The following is a 23,858-nucleotide window of genomic DNA, read 5'->3' on the forward strand; positions in this document are numbered from 1 at the left end:
AACGGTGTCTATTTAAGGAGAAAATGGTACCGTAAAATGGAGTGACTTTAATCAATTTTCAACTTTGAAATTAAATAAATTTTTATTTAATATTTTTATTTGGGATATTTATTGCACATGTTTAAACAATCGAAATATATGTTTTTTTAATGTTTATCTGTGTTTGGGGCGTCAAAAGGAATGGTGACCAAAGTCACCTTACGGAATGGGGCAACTTTTATGATCAATTTTTATAAGCTCATTACAATAATAAGTCACTACCAAAAAAACTGTAAAAAGCGAGTTCGAGTGCTAAAATATATAAAATATCGATGGACACTGACTTATAATTTAAATAACAACATAACTATTATAATCCTCCGGCATAAGGCCTCCGTGGTCGAGGGGTAAGGCTCTCAACTAGCATCCGGAGGTCGCAGGTTTAAATCCCAGGGTGCGCAAATAAATTTGATTTGATTTATTTAGGTCGTTTCAATATTTATTCATTTAAAATAATGTATAGCGTAATTGCGGCACGTTCCGTAGTGGAAGATACTCTCAGTAACGCCCTTGTGTAAGACCACCACTCTGATTTGAAACGTTGCTAGAAATGGTGATTAATATGGCCAAGTCATAAAAAATATTAAAGTCAAGCATGTCCTCTAGAATGGATTACTTTTCACTTTTCTGTTAATCAAAATCACGTAATAAACACAACCGATTTGAAGAAAACCCTGTTCAGAGCGCTGAGTGTTTTATTAAAAACGTTGTTTAGAAAAGTCTGATGTCTTCTGTTATTATTATAAAGTATTTGATTTTTTATACAACCCATGATCAAAATAATATTGTGGAGAGTTTTTTTTTAATTTTAAACTTTTTTTACTTGTAGGTACATGGATTAGGTGTCATTATGGGTAAAAAAACACAATGGCAATAAACGATAATTTATCATTTGTTATAACAGCGAATCGGCAACGGTAACAAAATGCGTAAAATAAATGAACTTATGTGAATAAACCTGGATCGTACTATCCTTTCAACCTACATTTATTTGGAATGGCATTTGCTACATTGATTAAAAAAATACTGAAGAATGTAATCAGAGCGGCTAAAAATAGGTCGCCTCCATAAATATAGCATGATCAGATTCCGGAGAAATCCATAAATATCGTTTCCAATGGACGGAAATCTTTTCATGTAGAAATCTAACTAAAGCTTTCGTAATCCTATTTATTTTTCCTCTTTCCCAACTCCAACTTTCCCCTCACAAATGCGGGGAAAGTTAATTCTCTTTAACAATTCTATTTTTGAAGATTTTCTGTAATTTCGTACTTTTGTTGTCTGGTAAAAGAAGCGTCGTAAAAACCGGAGAAAATGAAAACGTCGCTGAGACATTGGCACATAAAACGGCACCTTTTCTTTATGGGAGGTGTGGCACGTTTTCCGTTAATTAGATCGGGGCTCACGACTGTTATTAGTGGGGAGCAAAGAGAAATATACACTGTGGACAGTGGAAACCTTTAGCGGAGAAGTGAAAATAAGGTACCAAAACAAATAGGTGCTATTTTTCACAACTAATGAACGCACTCCATCAGTCTTTGAAAGCAGCTTTTCGTGAAGTTAATTTATTATTAAGAGCATGATTTTGCCTTTAATTAACCGGTTATCTTTGAAATTGCTGCATCACATCACTTTAGTGATGAAAGTTACGATTTCGAAACAATCGAACTAAATGCTTGGAAATGAACGATGTCGATGGATGTTTGAACAAAGGTGCAATTAAACAAGAAAGTACGGCTATTTTTTCACTCTGGATCTTTTTTATTTAATTTGAACATCAATAAATAAACGAATGATTTTTTTCTAATTCCATCAAAAGCATTTAATCGAAAAAAACTGTTTTTTTAAAAACCACCTTACTTATAAAGGCGGTGTAAATATTGACTTATTCCAATGGCGTTTTTTTGGCTAAAACGGTCTTAAACTGGGATCAAGCGTTTACCAACGTTGAAGCAGCGTATAATAATTTAATTAGTAAGTCTGAAAATGTTTAGGTTTATTTTTATGAGACAAAACTTATCAAGAGGAAACGCCTCACTCACGTCACAATTCATCCAAAAGTCAATCGAATATATATTAAGCATACAGAACGCATTTTGAATCAATCTGATAGTTGCTGATTAATTTTTGCACATAGTAAATGAATCAGCGATTCGAACAACATTTATTAATATAAATGAGCAGTTCAATTCATCAATGATAAAATCACCAATAATTTATTGTTGCGAGAATCAAAATTTGGACGCATCAATTGCGTTGCAAATTATATCATAACTGATAACGAGCATATTTGCATTAAATTTGAATAAATTTTACTATTTATGTATTTGTTTTTGCTAGTCGTCACTAACTTGGTGTCGGGCCAGTAATACTCAGCAGCCGGCATGTGTCGTGTCCCTCTAACCGTCATGTGTAATTACATACATATTGACATGTCCACAGTTCTGGGTGGAATTCCACACATGGCTGTGTCGCTAGTTTTACGAGTTCCACTAGTTATCCGAACGATTGAGTCCGGGAAATTCGCTGGAAACATTTAGCCTTTTCACGCTGCCGAACTTCAATGGAATTTTAATGGCTTGTCAAATGCAAGTTGATGAAAGCTCAATTGGCGTAATGTAAAACAAACGACTGCACCCGAAAATTTTATACGAAAAGGGTGAATTTTGTATGTAAATTCAGTACACGATTGCATTTTGTATTTAAATACAAAATACCCAGTAAAATTGCATTTATTTAATGTAAAAAGCGTGAAAAGGGTTCGCTTTAAGCTCGCAGGGAATTTACTGGAAAGGGCTTTATAAAACGGATAAAACATTGACTGTAAATCGGTCGCAAGTTCTACTAAATCGTTACGAGTAACTATGTTAAGGATTTAATTGTCCAAATAGGATTAGATCCTGTTTTAAGGCATCCGCATTGAACTATGTTTAAACTCCCGACAAGTAAATAGTTTATCCAAGTTTGATACATTTTAACACAAAATTCAACAGACATCAAACATTAATTAATTTATTTTTCTTTACATCAGCATTTATAATAGAAATTATATGTAGGTTACCAAAAATAAATACAGATTATAATATCACAAAGTAGTTATAACACACAATATTACACAGCTACTTTACTTTAGATTAAATATTACCCATTTTCAAAACCTCAAAGTATTTTCTAATCGATCTATTTTGGTTAGACTAAAATAATTAGAATTTTCTATCCCGCTCTATTGCAGGTATTTGTAACAATTTTATATCTAAGAAATTTAATAATTTGACTAGAGACAGTTGTAATACTACACAAAAACAAAATTACTCGATTTATGTGACACTACGTGCCACACGCGGGTCGCATGGAGATGGTCAATCTTTGAAAAGGGGATATGAAGCGTTATCCCCATGTAGAAAGCGGTACTGAGATGACGAAAAGAGTAAATTTGAAATGAGTATTTATAGTAAATTAATTTTGAAATTTATTACGTTTTTTTCGCCAAATATTTTATTTACTAAACAAGTTACTTTATCAACATCTCGATCCTCAATTTTATAACGAAAAATATTAATATTTTATCGTTAAAAATTGCTTCCGAAGTGGAAACATTTTTTTAAAACAATTATTTTAGACTTAACCGTGAAATGAAAATATGAATTCCTAAAATTCCTAATACAGGCAACTCTTTCAAGTTAGACGTTTATAATTTTTTCAGATCTAAATGAACTTCGCGACTTTATAGATACAAAATATGTAGTTAATTTCGATGAAAATATCATTACTTGGGACATTTTCAGTTGAAATGTATTTAATTTACCCGTTTTAGTCATCACAGATCCGAAATTCTTAAATTGGTAAACATCGTCATCAATTCGCCAGCAAATGAATGAAGAGTGGGTACAACGAATAAAGAGTACATACCGTCGGGTATCTGACGCTCTTGGTGGCGGGGTAGGTTCCGGTGGTGGCCGCCGCGGAGAACCAGGGGAAGGTGAGCGAGCCCACCGCGGAGTCGTCGAAGGCTGCGTACAGCACGTGGGACCCGTCCGGACTTCCCCACAGCGCCTCCGGGGAGTGCAGGACGTCCTCTGGGGAGAGTTATATCATTATAACACTCATCTATATATTTATTGAATATCAACGGTATAAATATACCATACACCATAATTTATGTCACAGAATAACAATTAACTGTTGCATTCTTTCGTAAAATGACGACAGAAAGTATAAAATTAATACTAGAAGGAAACACAAGTACATACAAAATATTATCAACAAGTATGAGTGGTCTTACATTATATTAATAATGATTTAGAAGATATGATAGTAAAGTCTTTTTGTACCTAGCTTCTGTGATCTGTTTAGATCCGCTACATCTGCGTAGGTACCTATTACTAACTTCGTGTAATCTAGGTACAAACGAGTGTTTGAAATACTCAGTCTTGGAATTGTTACAATTAAACAGGGGTTAAGAACGAATAGCTCTAATGGGTACATGAAATTCATTGAGGTTAATTAAATCAAGGCTGTCTACACTACCATTTACAATTTTGAACATAAATATTAAGTCGAATATAATTCTTTGATCTGAGAGTTTTTAATAAATTTATTTTTTCATTAAGTAATTATAGTTTATACTTTCAATGGGAATACCGAGTTTAAAATTAATGTGACGATATCTTAAAAGAATAAAGTTGCATTTCTAAACTAACCTTCAAAACTTACACATGGAAATACACAATCGTACCTCATAATATAATGCCCCATTTTCATAAATATATATTTTTTAGAATTTTGATTTTTTTAAATATTTTTGAATAATATATTCGTATTATATTGTTAGAATGACCGGTCAGTAGCTGAGTTGAAAATGCGTCAGGTCCCCACCCAGACATAGTGAGTTCAATTTCTAGGCTGACAAAGTCCTCCATCACGACCCAAGCAACTTTCCGCTTATTGTGATGTTAGTAGGAGATTTTTAAATATTCTCAGGTTATTCGTAACCCTGGAATATTTGTCTTTCTTAAAAAAAAACTCTAACATTAGTACTAAACTATTTAAAGAAAACACGTAATAAGTGTTTCTTTTACAAAATATGTTATCAACAATGGTAATTAACGTTTACTCCAACAGAAATCTGACTGTTTCTATCTACAAAATACTGGATCAAAGCTTAGGATGGGTTGTTTCATTTGCGAGTTCCGTGAATGTCCTATTCAAGTTTTGTTATTGTATAATTATAGGTCAGTTACTTGACAGAACTGAAATAATAACAGAACTGGAATAAAACTTTCACAGAACTCGTACTTGTATGTATAATGTATAATAAGCCGTTCAAACCACCATTCAGCTCGAAGATTCCTTGAAATGACACTAGCGGTGTTTGATGACCAGACCTGAAGATTGAGGCATTTTCCAATATTCCTCTGCCCCATCTCGTTCCCCTCCTCTCTCCCTTCATCTTTACAACACACCCCGATTGGGGATGCCATAGTCTCACTGGCTTCGAGCGTATGGAACTAGTGAGGTATGCTAATACCTACCCATCATATTCTAAATATAGTAATTATTTTCAACGCTCCACTAACATAGAACCTATTTGCATTATATCTAGGTGGGCGACAGACCGAGAGCTAATGATTTTTTGATTGATTGATGAATAAACGCTCCGCGTTCCTCTTTCATTACGTACCAACAGTTTTGTTTAGATAAGCTGGAAGGCCCGTCCAGTGTTTATGAGTAATGATAGATAGGTGATGTCATGAAAAATACTTATAAGACCAAGGACAAATTGTACATTATAAAAAGACAATAATTATAGTTGATGAAGAATAAAGACAATCTCCTCGTCAATTTCAGTTGTTGTGTTTCCAGAGAAATCTTTTTATATGTTTTTATTTTGTTTCACGTTTTATTATGACAAAATAACAAATAAATAATATATATTTTTTTAAATGTGAATACCGCACAAGATTCCCAATTGCTCCAAACCGCCTGGAGCCAGTAAGACTATGGTACCCCAATTGGGGTATGTTTTGAGGCTGAAGGTAATGAAGAGAAGAAAAAGATGAAGAGGAGGAAGGTGGGTAAGTACCTGGCTATTTATATCTGGTCACCAAATACGGATAAAGCCATTTTTTAAACGGTTCGATTTTGAATTAGTCGTACACCAGGACGATACTGAGAGTTTCTTCCACGCTGGAACGAGCCGCCACCTTATATTGTTTTAAATGGTTAAACTGTGAAATAACACAAATAAAATTTACATGTGCACCCTGGGATTTGAAACCCTGATCTCCGGATCGCTATTCCAGAGCCCTGTCTCTCTACCTCGGGGGCCGTATTTGTAATAATGTAGGTAATGAAACAATTTTAATTATGCGGGGTTTAGGTTTTTAATTAGGTTTTCATTGCGACCGAGTATCCAATTTCGTTTTATTAATGCTATTTTTGTAATACTTATAATTTAATAATTAATTATGTCTTAGTGCTTTCTATCAGCATGGTGCGCTGTAGAATATATACATCACAAAATTATGCTTTATATATTCGAAGAATTTTTACTTAGCAATGCAAATGATAATAATCGCAAAACGTAATTCAAAACCGAACATTCCCAAAACATAGGCTCTTAATAAGCGATATTTGATATCTGCAGCGTCGTATCTGATCGGCATGCTATCAAAAGCCTCCAGTGCCTAGTAATGTTCGCGAAGTTTGGATCGAATCTCCAATTTTCACTTTTCCACTGAAATCGATCGAGGAGTTTGGTTCCAAATTACCGTTATCTCTCCGAATCTTTGTCAATCGGTTTAGCATTACCGATGCCAAGTTTGCTCCGTCAAAATGAAAATGATTACAGGAAGTAATTTGATCCCAAGTACTGAAAGTTTCAAACTCCAAATTATTCTCTTTCCATCGTTAAACAATTTGGTGTCTCCTGTGTATGGGATCCTTGGTATCAGACGCAATAAATTGGTGAACCAAAAACATTGAAGTTTGCATGATATTTAGTGAAATTTAACCCACACAGGAAGCCATGAGTAAAATAATTTCCATCTGGGCCTATGTCATCAGAGGAGGTTTAGGTAAGGGAAAAGGAGTGGGGGGTGGGTAGAAATCTAGGGATCAGTATGTCCAGGAGGGACGAACAAATGATCGTACCCTCCTGTTGCGGCGCAAGGCGATGGGTCAAGAGAAACCAGTTGAATGGGTCTCCCCAAACCAGCCTCTCCCGATCTGGCACGCCACGCAGCTGGTGGGCAGGCGCATCCTGAACCCACCCCACCCGATGAACTCTGGCACCCCTGCTAACCCCCGCCTCACAAAATGTTTAAAGCGCTTCTAAAATGAAATCGTCTATTGAGGCGGGTAACGTACATGTATTTCTATCAAATAAAAAAATGAACGCCCGGTTTATTGAAATGAAATGAAAATCTTCAATGATATGTTTGGGAAAATAACTAACGCTGCTTACAAATTTATGAAGCTGCAATGTAAACGACGAGAGTACAACTATAGTTGCGATTTTATTAATCAAATAAGAAGATCTCAGTTGTGCAATAAACGAAATGGAAGGATAGCCAAATTCGCAATGAAACCAGTAAAGAAGTACGCAAAAGCCTCGATGAGACTGGTAAGAACATTATAACCAAGGCTATAATGAATCCAGCAAGGATATTTCCAGTGCTGCAAAGAAAGTGATGAGGAGATAGCCAAACGTTGTTACAAAAAAATAAAAAGGTGTTCAAAATGCGTGAAATTAGTGCATGGGTTCCCATAACAGTGGAAACATTGAGAAGGTACTTAAAGCTGCACGTGTGCTGCAAGTGAGAACAAAACCATAGTTGCATTGAATCCCAGTGCTTCATGAACGCAGTGAAAGATACTCAATGCTGCAAATAAAGTGTAAATAGAGATGCTTAAAATCGAGACGTATCTACTAATCTTATTAAAACAAAGTTTATTGAAATTTGTCATTGTCGAAAAATAATGAGGAGAAGGTATCAAATTACTTATAACTTAAAGAACTAAGATATAAAGTGCTCTGATGAAGATATTTTTCATATGTTATCTGTGTAAGAATGTCACATTAGTGTACGAACACAAAGAACGCGTTTTTCGGCTTTCAGATTAGCCGGCGAGTAAGCGGCCGACCGGCGCAGGCGAGCCGACAAGAATGTTTGTATATAAACGTGTGAGAACGCACATAGTGAAGGCAGGTTCAGATTTGTGTCCGCGCGCTGGCGCGCCGAGAAGCTTTACCGGAATGAATTCTTAATTCCTACTCGCCGGTGCGGCCGGTTAGTGAAGCTTGTTTTGGAAGCTAGTGTCAAAACATAAATAAACAAGTCCTGTCAAAATGAGCGACTTACTAATTGCTGCTGTTTTTAACAAATCGCCGATCTGGGATAAAAGAAGCTTACATAGCAACAAAAATGTTGTCGTCAAGGATGTTGTCAGTAAGGATATGAATGAAAACGGTACGAACAAAAGTACAAACTAAGAAAATTTCATAATAACCTCAAATGTCACGAGTGAAATAAGGTATATTTAAAAATCTTTCATTAATAAATAAAATTCAAAAATTCACCATGACTTTTTCTACTACTATTAATTGGATGAATACCAATTGTTTTATTTCTTAATTTCAAGAAAGAATTCTACAAAAGTAAAAAATCTTCTTCCGACGAGCTTGACATTTTGTTAAAACTGACAGCTGCTATCAGGCTACCGCGCAAATGGCGCGGATTTAACCGGCGTTCTATGTGTCCACAAGTCGGCGCCTATCTTCTACGGCGGACTCAGGCACTGAGTGCTGGTAATCTGAAAGCCGAAACACGCGTTCTTTGTGTACGTACACTTATACCTTAACCAGACCGGCGCGGCACCTCGTTGTACATGTAACAGCAGGGCGCCAACCGTACCCAGCCTAGTAGCGTAGCCAGGAGTCTAAACAGTGATGCTAATGAGTTTCTACTTGACTAGGCTATATGACATCAGCGGGTTGTGACTTACCCTGATACAGCCAGTCAGGCACCCCGTTGTAAAGGATGCCCGGCCTGCCCGTGTCCGTGAGCCGCCACTCCTGGTCCACGGCGGGCGATGGCCGCAGGTAGATGTCATTGTCTGCCACCAGCAACAGTGCGCCGGCCGCTCCTAGCCACGCGGCGTACTGCAGCCGGGAGCGCTGCACGCGACCAGCTCCCTTCAGTCTCACGGGGGTGTGGTGACTGAAACAAAATACAAACGTCAACATGTTTTCAACAACATAATTTTTTTAAATCGATCAGATTTGTGAGGTTATGATCGGTGATATCATTCGCGAACCGTGGAAGGTGGCAAAATGAAAACGCTCGTAGCGTCCCACGCGTCGCTTGCCCGTGCACACAACACTTTGTGTTCTACGATTACTCCACTATTTGATACTAAAGGTCAGTTGTTTCATAGAACTGTAACAATTTATCAAAATTCCAAGTCAAGTTCTGTGAATGCTCTATTCAGGTTTTATTATTACTCCTTTACGGGACAGTTGTTACACACTATTTGATGAATTGTTCAAGACGGCCGGCATAGTCCAGTGGTAACGCATTGGACTGCCATTCCGAAGGTCGCGGGTTCGAACCCGGCGTGCGCAAATAAATTTTATTTGATTAATTTTTGTTATTTCACAATTAATTAATTAAAATAATATAAAGTATATTTGCGGCACGTTCCAGAGTGGAAGATACTACCAGTATCGCCCTGGTGTAAGACCACCATTTAGAATTGAAACGTTGCTCCAAATGGCTTTAGCCGTGTTTAGTGACTAGATCTGAATAGCCAGGTACTTCCCCACCTTCCTCTTTCCCTTCCCCACTTACCTTCAGCCTCACAACATCCCCCAATTGGGGATGCCATAGTCTCACTGGCTCCAGACGGGAGCAGTTGGGACTCTTGTGAGGTATTCACTATAAAAAGAATTAAAAAAAAGTTCTGTGAAACAACTGGCCTTAAATATTTAATTTAGTTAAAATAAATAATTGTTGTACCTACCACCATGTAACCAAAACAATCGGCATGTTTTGAAACCATGGTTTCTTCGTCAGGATAAACATTTAATGAAAATTAATAAGGATAGACAAATATTACCAAGAATACTTATGGAGGGAAATAATTATGCCGAGTCAGTGGACATCTTTAATTTATCACATAAAAAATTCAAAAGATTGTTATTGAGGCAGTTTAGTTATGTTTAACTTTTACTATTCATTTGTCGAAGCCCTTAAAATAAGTATAGACAAATAAGTACATACAGATACAGACACTAAATATTAGAGTGAAGAATCCATTGTTTTCGAAACGTATCGATTATTTTGATTATAATGTGTATGGTGCATAAAAAGTGATTTATTTACATTAAAATAAAATGACCACAAAGTAAATTTTGCAGTTATTAACCTGTCGACTGTGGAAAGGACACACCGGTTTCCTGTAAAAACGATGAAATTTTTTAAAACGATTTAAACCCTTAAGTACAACGGAGCTGTACGAAGAATACATTCAGAATCGCTTGCGCTAAATATTGCTTCAGTAAATACTTTTTATTGGATGTATGCAGCTTCTCCGACGGCTTTGGTATAAATTATCTATGATTTTCCAGCTTGTCATTTTTCCTCAAGGTCACGAACGTCATTACAATAAGTAACGACAACAACATAACAAGTTAAAGAAGTAAAATATTTAACTTGGCATTTATTTTACGAAACTGGTGTTAAGAAGTGTTCGAGGTTTATGGGTGTAAATTATTAATCAATCAAATAAATTAAGATATTCATTAATATAGTTATTTAGCGTTAATAATAGTTTTAATTTTAATATAATAATTAAAATAAAATAACTTTGTTTAAATACCACTTTATTGTATATATTTATAACCAACCGGTTTCAGTTCAGCCCGAACCTTCATCAGGGTTAATAAAAACATATTAAATTAATTACAGAGGTGTATGGGTACTTATAGTTAAGCTGGAAGAGGGAGAGAGAACATCAACTTTGGTGGGGGTGGAAGACTTAGGTAGGAGAGAGGGGGTAAACATAGGTGCAGGAAATGGAAATATATTTAAAATGGGGCTGTTTGTTAAATCTAATTGTTTATTTAGTAAATTGATTTTATTGACTTTAAGGGATTTTTTTATCTCGAGTGCTTCTAAATTGTTGAGGCGTAGACCTATCCCGTTTCTATGTAATACTTCTACACCTGAAAGCTTATCAAATGAGTGATCTTTATCTATTAAATGTGTTGCAAATTCCGAAAAACCTATGTTGTTTAAGCATCTCAAGTGCTCAACTACCCGCGTTTGAACATTTCTTGCAGTTTTACCAATGTAAAATGCTTCGCAGTCGTTACATTTAAGTTTATAGATGCCAGAATGACTTAAATTATTTTCTTTATCTTTTGAGTTAATTAAAAGTTTACCTAGGTTATTATTGGTATAAAAAGCGGCTTTAATTTCTGTTGGAAATTTTAAAACACATGAGGACGAGAAATTATTAATGTATAAAATTCTACGCCAACCATGGTTTTTATTTACTGCGATGTTGGGGATACTATTGTACAGGAATTTATTACAAAATATGAGTCGTTGTTTTTTTGCAAGGATTTTATCAATTAAGGTATGGGTATATCCGTTATTTATGGCGATAGATTTGATTATAGAGAGTTCAATATTGAAGTTAACTTTAGATAGCGGAATAGTGACAAGTCTGTGGACCATAGAATGGAAGGCAGAATGTTTATGGGAAATGGGATGGTTAGAAGTACTATGAATGACTGTATCGGTAAAAGTAGGTTTTCTATAAATATTAAAATTAAATTTATTATTAATAATGGAAAGGGATAGGTCTAGAAAATTTAAACTGTAATTAGTACCTATTTCTACTGTAAACTGAATATTTTTATGGAACGAATTAAGGAGGGACAAGAAGGAATTAAGTTGACGTTCTGTACCTTTCCATATGCAAAAAATGTCATCAACATAACGTTTCCACATAAAAACGTTATTTAAAAGAGGTGAGTTAGAACTAAAAATATTTTTTTCCAAGTTATCCATGAAGATGTCAGCAAATAGAGGACTCGTAGGAAGACCCATGGGTAGTCCGTATTTTTGTTGGACTATAGCGTCATTAAATTTAAAGTAGTTTTGGTTAAGACAGATGTTAAACATTCGGGCAAGATCGTCAGAAAGATCTTTTGGTAGGTTTGAATTTGTTAATAAATTAGACAGTATAGTTCTACATTCGGGTACAGGTACATTTGGGAATAAATTTACAACATCGAAAGAAACTAATTTACAGTTATTGGGTAGAGACAAATCTTTTAAATTATTGACTAATTCATAAGAATTCTTAATTGTATACACAGGGGAAAATACATTTGAATTATTAAATAAGTGAGTCACAAAGGAAGCTAATTTGTAATTTGGGGAATTACAGCATGATACTACAGGTCTAATGGGGCTATTAATTTTGTGGATTTTTAAGAATCCATATAGTCTTGGGATTTTTGGGTTTTTCGTGAGGAATTTGACATTATCAGTGATTTATTTGTCAGTGACTGACCCTACTAATAAGTTTCAACAACACATCAAAAACGCATTAAAAGTTTGTAAATCACCAGTTTTTCAAGATCTGTCATATGATAATGTCAAATTCCTCACGAAAAACCCAAAAATCCCAAGACTATATGGATTCTTAAAAATCCACAAAATTAATAGCCCCATTAGACCTGTAGTATCATGCTGTAATTCCCCAAATTACAAATTAGCTTCCTTTGTGACTCACTTATTTAATAATTCAAATGTATTTTCCCCTGTGTATACAATTAAGAATTCTTATGAATTAGTCAATAATTTAAAAGATTTGTCTCTACCCAATAACTGTAAATTAGTTTCTTTCGATGTTGTAAATTTATTCCCAAATGTACCTGTACCCGAATGTAGAACTATACTGTCTAATTTATTAACAAATTCAAACCTACCAAAAGATCTTTCTGACGATCTTGCCCGAATGTTTAACATCTGTCTTAACCAAAACTACTTTAAATTTAATGACGCTATAGTCCAACAAAAATACGGACTACCCATGGGTCTTCCTACGAGTCCTCTATTTGCTGACATCTTCATGGATAACTTGGAAAAAAATATTTTTAGTTCTAACTCACCTCTTTTAAATAACGTTTTTATGTGGAAACGTTATGTTGATGACATTTTTTGCATATGGAAAGGTACAGAACGTCAACTTAATTCCTTCTTGTCCCTCCTTAATTCGTTCCATAAAAATATTCAGTTTACAGTAGAAATAGGTACTAATTACAGTTTAAATTTTCTAGACCTATCCCTTTCCATTATTAATAATAAATTTAATTTTAATATTTATAGAAAACCTACTTTTACCGATACAGTCATTCATAGTACTTCTAACCATCCCATTTCCCATAAACATTCTGCCTTCCATTCTATGGTCCACAGACTTGTCACTATTCCGCTATCTAAAGTTAACTTCAATATTGAACTCTCTATAATCAAATCTATCGCCATAAATAACGGATATACCCATACCTTAATTGATAAAATCCTTGCAAAAAAACAACGACTCATATTTTGTAATAAATTCCTGTACAATAGTATCCCCAACATCGCAGTAAATAAAAACCATGGTTGGCGTAGAATTTTATACATTAATAATTTCTCGTCCTCATGTGTTTTAAAATTTCCAACAGAAATTAAAGCCGCTTTTTATACCAATAATAACCTAGGTAAACTTTTAATTAACTCAAAAGATAAAGAAAATAATTTAAGTCATTCTGGCATCTATAAACTTAAATGTAACGACTGCGAAGCATTTTACATTGGTAAAACTGCAAGAAATGTTCAAACGCGGGTAGTTGAGCACTTGAGATGCTTAAACAACATAGGTTTTTCGGAATTTGCAACACATTTAATAGATAAAGATCACTCATTTGATAAGCTTTCAGGTGTAGAAGTATTACATAGAAACGGGATAGGTCTACGCCTCAACAATTTAGAAGCACTCGAGATAAAAAAATCCCTTAAAGTCAATAAAATCAATTTACTAAATAAACAATTAGATTTAACAAACAGCCCCATTTTAAATATATTTCCATTTCCTGCACCTATGTTTACCCCCTCTCTCCTACCTAAGTCTTCCACCCCCACCAAAGTTGATGTTCTCTCTCCCTCTTCCAGCTTAACTATAAGTACCCATACACCTCTGTAATTAATTTAATATGTTTTTATTAACCCTGATGAAGGTTCGGGCTGAACTGAAACCGGTTGGTTATAAATATATACAATAAAGTGGTATTTAAACAAAGTTATTTTATTTTAATTATTATAATTATGTATACCCACAAAGTGTTTGCTACAAGTGAAAAATTAATTTTAATACTTCTCTTCTAAGGAATGTACAGAAACGATTTACAAAGAACTTAGAAAGACCGACAATACGAAGATAGACCCAGGAACTAAGATTACCAACATTAAAAGAAAGAAGAAAAAGAGGTAACTTGAGACCTTCAAAATTTTATTATGACATTATATTGCCTGCTCTGGCACCCAAGAAATCTTCACCACAAGAATTTAAATCTCCAATAAAAAAAATTAACAAAACACGTTCCGCATCCGGTCCTAGAAAAGACTTCCATTCTAATAGAGTAGTGGATACATGGAACAAACTTCCACAACACGTTAAACTTGTTGTGAAATCAGATATGAGTGCTTCAGCGGAATGCTGCCTGCTCATTAAATAATAATAATAACAATAAACACTATATTCTTGCACCCTCTTTGTAGTTACTATAGATTCTAGTAGGTTATTTGACGGTATTCTACAATGGCTTCCAAATTCATGAAAAGATTTCGAGTCATATTACAAAATTGTACTTGCAACCCCCGACGAAGTCTCATCTTAGAACAGCCATCGTCTAGTGAGATGGGTAATGTGCATAATACGTAACATATATTTTACGTTAATAAACGGCCAAGTAGCCGGCAATGAAATTGAAATTGAAATATGTAGGGCATAGCGTAGACCATTGCTGTGCCTAAAGGAGCAGTTAGCTAGTAAATTATGGAAAATGTGCTAATTTTTTTTCTGGTCTTCGTTATAATGGCAACATTTTTTGTTATCGCATGAAAATACAACGAGGAGTTGTTGATAAGAAGAAAATACAAGAAAGCCTTTCATGACCGGGGAATAAATGCAGAGACATCTGAAAAGGAAGATGGCTCGTTTCATGAATACAAAGGAGGTCGTGTTCCCACAATGCAGGCGGGAAAATGGTTTGCATTCTTAATTTAAAATTTCGTATATTTACTGAAACTTCATTGTGGGAACAAGACGGGACACTGAATTTGAGGGAAATTGGATTCTCACTTTAATTTCGGTTGCTGGTGTTTTTGTTAAGGAATGTACGTGACGAATTTGGCCCATGTAATATAATGTAAGAGTATATTACAGTTGATACGAGTACCTACCTGTATATGATATATATGAGCCTACTCTATTTTGTAATCATATATACTACTCTGTATTGTAATGTAAGAGTATATTGCTGTTGATACGAGTACCATGTACCGGCGTATATCTTTCTTTGGACATCTAGTTTTCTAACCTTGTATTACTCGCTACGTACATCGCCGTACAATGTATACTATCAACCTCTACGTGGATTTCTAGTTTGCTATCCTTGTATTTTTCGCCACATACACCGTATATCGGCGCACCACGTGTTCTACAAATACCAACTGCCACAAATCCACTGGACTTCTGGTTTGCTAATATTTATCGCCAAGAATACCGTATACCGGCGTATCACGCATACTATCAATCTACTCTTGGACATCTAGTTTGCTATCCTCGTATTTGTCAAAGTTCATGATGTTAATACCACAGTATTTTGTATTTCCTTTCATTTGTAACAGAATTCCACATACTTTGTTCAGTAGACGAATAATGTCTACATTAACCACCTTGAACATATATACGTGCAGGATAAGTTAGATAAGCTTGTGTAGATAAGCTTCAATAAGTACGCTAATATAGTTTTCCTAGATATTATATATATTCGAATACAGCATAATTCCAAGCATTCAATAATAACTGATTCAACTCAATCATTTTGTTTGTTTCATACTTCAACACAACCAATTTCCATCTAAATTCATTTCTATGGATTGAGAAAAGTTTTAATGTTTGATTCAACGTACTGGAAATGTTCTTAATTTGTTTTTGCGTTGATCTTTCGTTTGATATTCAACCTTGATTAAAAATGAGATTAGATCTGACAGTATTATGATGGTTTACTATTATTTTATCTTTCAAAGAATTTTTTTGTTTCCTTTCTATAACTATTTACATGGTAAATAAAACATTTAATTCATAAATACATATTATTGTTTTCTCTGTGAAAATAAACTATTTGATTTTTTTAAATTTATTTATTTATTTATATATACGCCTAAAAAGGCTTTTACATAAAAGTGATACATGATGCAGTGTACATAGGAGAATATATGTATTTTACAGGAGATATTCACAGTAAATAGATGTAATCCATTGTAAAGTTGGTACAAAATACACAATTGTAAAATTGTGATTACAAGTATAATGAGAAAATATTAAGAAATAATTTTTAAAAAAGAAAAAAACTAAATGTGAAGCAATATTAGTAAAACGTAAGAGTAACAAAAAATAAAAAAAATAATTACAACAACACTACATATAAGACAAAACATTAAAACTAATTTACCAATGCTACTCTAATTTGTAGGATTCGACAAAGTGTTGGTATAGATTATGCTTAGTTCTATAAATGGAGTCAATAAATAAATCAATAGCACCCCCAAACTTGTTGCCCAGATCATGCATCCTATTGGCCAATGAGTGTGTCTGATAGTTGATTGTGTATGTATTGCAGAAGAATGTTATATTTTGTCGTGTATTCCTAGTCGGCACATGGAATTTAATAGTGGCAACGATGGTTAGACTATCAATTAAGTTGTTAATGACTCTGTGTAACACAATCAGGTCTGAAATAATTCTCCTGTAAGACAGTGTTATTATTTTGTGATTCAATTCGTCAGAAGTTAACAAAGTGTGAAGTAATTACATACTCGTTTAAATAATGTATTACCACAGGTCATGGTATCGAACCAACGTATAGGTACTGAGTACTGAGTACCTACATCTAATAATGCCTACTTACGCTAGTCGCGAGTTACCAGCGACTTGTAAGGCATCCTGCTAGAAAAAAGATTACGTCACCCCTCGGGATATGTTTGAAATAAAAAAGAGCCAACACCTAACCGTCGTTAAAGCAATTTGACAACACATCTTCTTCGCTACCTCCAGAAGATTGTGTCGGGAGGAGTCCCGAATAAGAAGGCGGGATGGACCAAATTACGATTTGGGTATTCCGATCACGAGCGCAGCGCGCGTGCCTTATACCGACGAGCCTCGTCTTAAACAAGCCGAAATTTGATAAAAATTGTCTTTGATATAAAAATTGTGACCAAAATCTGATAAAAATTGTCCTCTGTACAAAATTCGCCACAAATATGATAAAAATCGGCTTTTATATAAAAAAAAAGATAAAGAAGCTTAACCGTTACCCGACAAATGGCGCATCGATTATGTAAATTTGACGCTAATATCTCAGAAATACTCGTAAACAAAGGAATCGTATAATCGTGATTTACAAGCGCAATATTCGTTAGGAATATATTCTTGTTAGATTGGCATCTCTATCAAATGATAATTTGAGGTCATACACGGGGTGTTCTTGTGCACGTACACTATGCTCGATAACTAGAAACCTTGTAACTACTCACATAGGAAAATACATACATTGTCGTAAATCAAGTTGCGAGCTTTCAAGGAAAAAATTCTACCATAATATGGGGCGACTTATCTGTGCGGGGGCAACTTTTATCATCGTGGACATCTGTCAAATTCTCGCTACCACTCAGAAATTTGTATTTGTTCTTAATTCATCTTAGATCATACTTACATCTCAATAATATTACCCATGTATTCTAAACTCTAACCACACCCCCGCGTACCAAATATCTACTGATTTATAACAGGTTTCTAGTTAACTCTTTAAGTTTTTAAGTTCCAAAAAAATATATGTTATTTTTTAAGACAATATCTTTACATTTTTTATGCAGAAACGTTAATTATATGAAATTCCATCGATAGAAAAAAATCGCAAAGTAAGCTCCGAAAATGATTTAAAACACGTTTTGTTGTTCTGTTATTTATTATGTTATAGGCATGGAAAAAACAAAGTGTATATTTAAATGCAAACAAAGCATTTGTCGAGAGACTTTCGTCCCATTTATTTTTATTTTTATTTTATTTCATGTTATTAACGCCTAGAAGGCTTTTACACATACATGTTATGGGTTTTGTTGTTCAGTAGCATTATAAAATATTTTAATTACATAGCATAATAAATTGAGTATGAACTTACATAACAATGTGTAGGGTTATTGTTATGGTGTTATTATTTTATAAACATAAGCAAGCAAAGTTTATTGTACAAAGTACGTCGGTTGAATATTTTACAGAACATAGGTTAAACTAATACATAAACTTGAGAAAAATATAACAGATATAGGTAGGTAGTTAAGTAGATACAATTCAAGTATATAGTTACGGTGTTATTGGAATTTGGACAATGAGTTCGATAAGTTTATATAAATATAGTGTAGTTACAAGAGTACAATAATGTAAGTAGGTAATACACACAAGACAAGTAAGTTAAAACGAATCGTATTTTATTCAATATTTTAAGAATTTTCTATTAATTATTATCGTTTTTTAATAAAAGCGCACTCCCTCTGACATTTGTATTTACATATCCCTTTCAAAACATCTTTGAACGCTTACTACAGGGCCTTTATTACTCCTCTAGGAGGTTTTACTTAAACACCCTTCAGACATGTCTCACACTGTCTATTTCATTTACTTGGCTTAATTAAAATATAAAATGTTTATAAATCAACATCATTGCGATACAATAATTATCCTGTACTCGTATTATCAATTACATTACGAATAATTTCAATAAATTTAGTCTGTAGAATTGGCCCGCCATAACACAGGGAAGTTAATAGTATGGCAGGTGAAATTAATAATACATAAAAATGGATTAACAGAACAAAATTTATTGCATGAAAAAAATTATTTTATATATTGGGTATCGTGGTTACAAAGATGATTTTAAAATAAGTGTAAAATTAATCGGTTTTTTGTTACATTCAAACATATTGGTTGTTGAATTGCGAAGCAGTTTTTCAGATAGTTTCAGAAAGAAAAGGTAATAAATATACTTTATAAATTCCTCAAAATTAAAATATGATCGTGACATTTATATTGTAAATTATATCAGTTTCTATCAATAATGTAGTATATATTTTGCCCTGAGGAAGGAACGGTTGTTCTGGTCGGCGTTAATAAAAAACATAGTGGTTTAAAAAAAAACAATATGGTGGATAACCACAAAGTTATAGCTACATTCAATTCAATAATTTGGAAGTAGTTCAATATTCGAACACGCCTTTTCAATTTTTTTTATAAGCTTATAAGACTGTCATGTGTCAAAGTTGCACCATTCTTGAGTGTGACTTGATCACCATGTTGTTTTGACTCCTTAAATACACAAAAAATTAAATTAATTTACCAGCACAAACGATTTAAAAAAAAAGTTATTTATTTTCAAAGTTGAAAATTTTACAAAGTCACCCCATTTAACGGTACTTTAATTTACATACTAATTTTTTAAAGGTAACTTAAATAAAGCTTATAATAAATCTGTTAGTTACTACCCGGCATTGCCAGAGTTTTAAACTTGAACACTTTCTTTATTTAAAAATATCCAAAAATAAATATGGGAACTTCTCTTAATTTTGACAGTTCAATTAACATTTTTATTTTGTATGTTGTGAGACTGAAGGTAGTGGGGATGGGAAAGAGATGGGGAAGAGGAAGATGGGAGAGTACCTGGTTATTCAGACCAAGTCACCAAACCCGGCAAAACCATTTCAAGCAATGTTTCAATTTTGAATAGTAGTCTTATACGAGGGTGATACTGAGAGTATCTTCCACTCTTAAATGATAAAAAATGTGAAATAACACATTTTCATGAAATAAAATTAACTTGCTCACGGCGGGATTTTACCCCTCGAATACGGAGGCCGTGATAAATGATATCAGAAATAAAAAATCTAAAAAGAAAAGGCTGGGAAAATTTAAAGACTCCGCAGCTCAAAATTGAGAATTGTTTGAAGCCGAATCAGATAAATCGCTTTATAAAAAAACTACGGTATTAGAAACAGTATAATTTTTTTCCCAAAAACATTTCAAAAACATTCTTCCCTTTTTACAAGACAAGAAACCATACACAGTTTTCAAACATGAGGCAATTTATTTTAAAAAAAATATGTTCTTTGGGTTTCATTTTAATTTGAATGCTTACATGTAGGTGAATACCCACATACTCGTACATTTCTTCAATAAATTGTATTGTTTGTGTTTTTATTAACAAATATTATGGTGGTGGTTCGCTACGTTTGGTGATTTAACAGGGGTTCACAGGTTCATCAGGTGAGGTGTGTTCAGATGCGCCTGCCCATCAGCTGCGTGGCGTACCGGATCGGGAGAGACTGATTTGAAGAGATCCTTTGAACTCCTACTCGTCTCTCGACCCATCGCCTGGAATATGTTCGTTTGTCTGTCTGATCCATAGATTCCTGCAAAACCCTCATACCGTTTTCCTTACCAGAACGTCCTCTCCTACGTTGCCTGAAAAAGCCCTTCCACACAGCATACCAAAAGATGACAGACACTGAAGGAAATTATTTTCCTCAGTGGCCCCTGTGTGGAGTTAATGTAAGAAAAAGGTTCGATCACCCTGTTTATAGGCAACGTTTGCATATTATCTAAGGTAACCAGACATACGGAATCATGTTAGCAGTTTGCTTTGTTATACGAGTATATCTTCGTCACCAGCACACGAACATTATTAGTTTACCCATTGACAAACCATCGATTCCGATCAAAATAGATTCCAGAAAGGGAAGTTTTTTCATACAGTCGCTAAGGACTTACGCGGGTTTTTATATTTACACACGCAACGTCAGAGGAAATAACAAAAGCTCAAAGACCTTCGTATTGCAAATCAATTCCCGGAAAGGAAGTACCAATAATGATTAATGAAGTTCATGTTATTACTGTCAACTTTTATTAATTCAGGGTTCGTTGTAAAGAACTATAAACATGTCATATTTTCGTGACATCATTATTATGGCAAATTAGGGAGGATGGTCGTGGTTTTTTTGAATTCATCAAAATAAAATATTTAAAAACAAAGTAGGTCAGACTTGCGACTTTGCAGGTTAAATTTCCAGTTCAGGAGGGGAAGACACTTGTAGTTGAGTGACAATCCTGTGAGAGCCACACAGAAAAACGTTAAGTTAATGACGCATAACCTTGGAATGATTATTTTATTTTAATTTGTCAATGTACACAACAGACTGGGGTTAACATAACAGAAATTATAATTCATAAAATAAAAATGAATAAATACCAACCGTCCAATAACGGCGTACAACAATATATAAACATCAATATAAAAATAAAACAAGATTCAACGGAGGTATGATTTGAGATTTTCGCGTCCAAAAGTATTATAATGATTTGTTTTTGGGGTATTATGCCGTGTTGCGCTACCTATTTCTGTAGCCAACGTTTCGAACAAAGAAGTTTGGCTAAAGAAGGAGGTAATACGCAACTCGGCATAATACCCCAAAAACAAATTACTATAAAAGATTCAATGAAGTTTGAGTCAGGTAAAATCAAGTTAGAACTATATTTATATGAAAATGAAATACTTTGTATGCACCACTTTGAATAAATAATAAACTTCATGTTTCAAATCCAATGGCCTAAGGTCAAGATAATGAAAATTAACTATTTAATTACCTTTATTTAAACTATCACAAAATATATCCAGAATCTTACCACTGAGATGCTATAAAATTTGAAAAAGATTATGTAAAATTTTCTTATTTATTATTTTTTAAGAAATTAATTAATTAATTTCTTAGTAGACGGTGATTGACATAGATTTTGACAAGAAGGAATATTGTTAACTGTTATTTATGATTTTGAAAAAATGTCACGACGTTTATGGTTTCCTTCTGATTTTAAATATTCTAGGCGTTTGGAAAATTCTATTATATAGGATAATGTATAAGTTATTATATTTTAAACTGATTCGATCCTTATTATGTGAATTTCATAATATTATATTGTTATGTGACCCACGCCTTAGTACCACTGGCTCCGGGAAGAACTTTCGTCCGATATTCACATTAAAATAATTTATAAATTATTTCCCAGACAAAAACACATTTTTATTACATTTTCCGTCGCCTCTCTCCCCCACTTATACAAATTTCCCAACACTGTATTTGGGCAGACGGGTAAAATTATTGTTAGATTGTGAAAAAAATTACGATAAAAAAGGTAATGTTTGTTTTAAAAGAGATATTAAAAAATAAATTAGTTAGGGCTGGGTGCTAACGTGTGAGGATTGCAATGCGCAACAGCAGTGGTGGAACATCCACTTTCTCCAAAATTATTTTTCTTTACCACTCTAATAAAGTGACCTTTTCAGCGATATTATTAAAACATACTACATCGTAAAACGAGCGCGGTTTCACAATAGAAATTTCCACCCAACGCGGGCACGTTCCTACGATGATGACATTTTGAAAAATAGCAACTTTTATGGTGGTAATTCCATGACAATGGAATTCGAAGCCATTCACAAAGATGCCTACGTCATTGTGTCAACTTACTAAAATTAGACAACGTGTGGTTCTATTTATGACCATATTCTTCTTGTGCTCCTTCTACAAGAGATTGGACATTATCTTCAGATTTTTTTCCCCACAATATTCAATATTCTATCAATGACGATTAAAAACCATAAATAAATTCTAGAAAAGGTAAATGTGTAGTTAAAGGAAATTTATTACACATACATTTTATATTAATGCTCCGTAGTAAGCGATCAAAACGACGAAGAACGACTCCGAATCCAATATAATGACGCTTGCGGAATCAAATTTGGATACAGAATATACAGCAGTGCATCAACAATGTTCATGCAACTAGGACTGAATGGATTTGCCGGCCTGACTAGACACCGGGTCACTGGTTGTTTTTTTGAGCCAGGCCTACAATGGCCCCCGCCAACACGGTGGTGACCGCAGCCTACCAGCACCAAGCGCCACTCCTAAGTGAGCGCTGGGCCCAAGCTCACTCAAGACTACACCCTACATAGTTGTCCTTGATTGGTTAGTTTTTTTTTAAATCCATTTTTAGATGTTCTTGTATCTCGTAAAGTTCATTGTATTCATGCAGTTGTGTTTATTTTAAAATCTAATTGTATGTCTCAATGTATATATTTATTTGGGACATGTTGCAATCACTAATCTTCCCACATCCTAGAGTAAAAATTATTATTATTTTAAAAGAGACCCCGTGATATTTTTTCGTACCATATTACATAAGAGAAAAAAAGTCTGTTTTAATAAAATTCGGAGCATACTTTGCGATTTTTTTTCTATGGAGGGAATTTCATATAATTACCATTTCGGCTCGACAAATATAAAGATATTATCTTGAAAACAACATATATTTTTTCATGAATTTAAAAACTTACAGTGTTCTAGAGAAATATGTTATAAATCTGTAGA

The 23,858-nt window shown here is 34.0% G+C and overlaps 1 protein-coding gene across 1 annotated transcript in view; it reads right to left on the reverse strand.

The window, feature by feature from the left end:
• LOC149424663 (inactive dipeptidyl peptidase 10) overlaps positions 1 to 23,858 on the reverse strand; it is a 228,679-nt gene that overhangs the window by 69,501 nt on the left and 135,320 nt on the right. The window contains exons 7-8 of the mRNA XM_089630913.1: positions 9,046 to 9,260; positions 3,949 to 4,115 (exon numbers count right to left, since the gene is read on the reverse strand). Coding sequence (XP_089487039.1) covers positions 3,949 to 4,115; positions 9,046 to 9,260 — 382 coding nt within the window. The remainder of the gene's footprint in view (positions 1 to 3,948; positions 4,116 to 9,045; positions 9,261 to 23,858) is intronic.

This window comes from Hesperophylax consimilis, chromosome 4, assembly GCF_061612785.1.
Source record: "Hesperophylax consimilis isolate HC1 chromosome 4, BYU_Hcon_1.0, whole genome shotgun sequence".
In the NCBI taxonomy this organism is placed as follows: domain Eukaryota; kingdom Metazoa; phylum Arthropoda; class Insecta; order Trichoptera; family Limnephilidae; genus Hesperophylax; species Hesperophylax consimilis.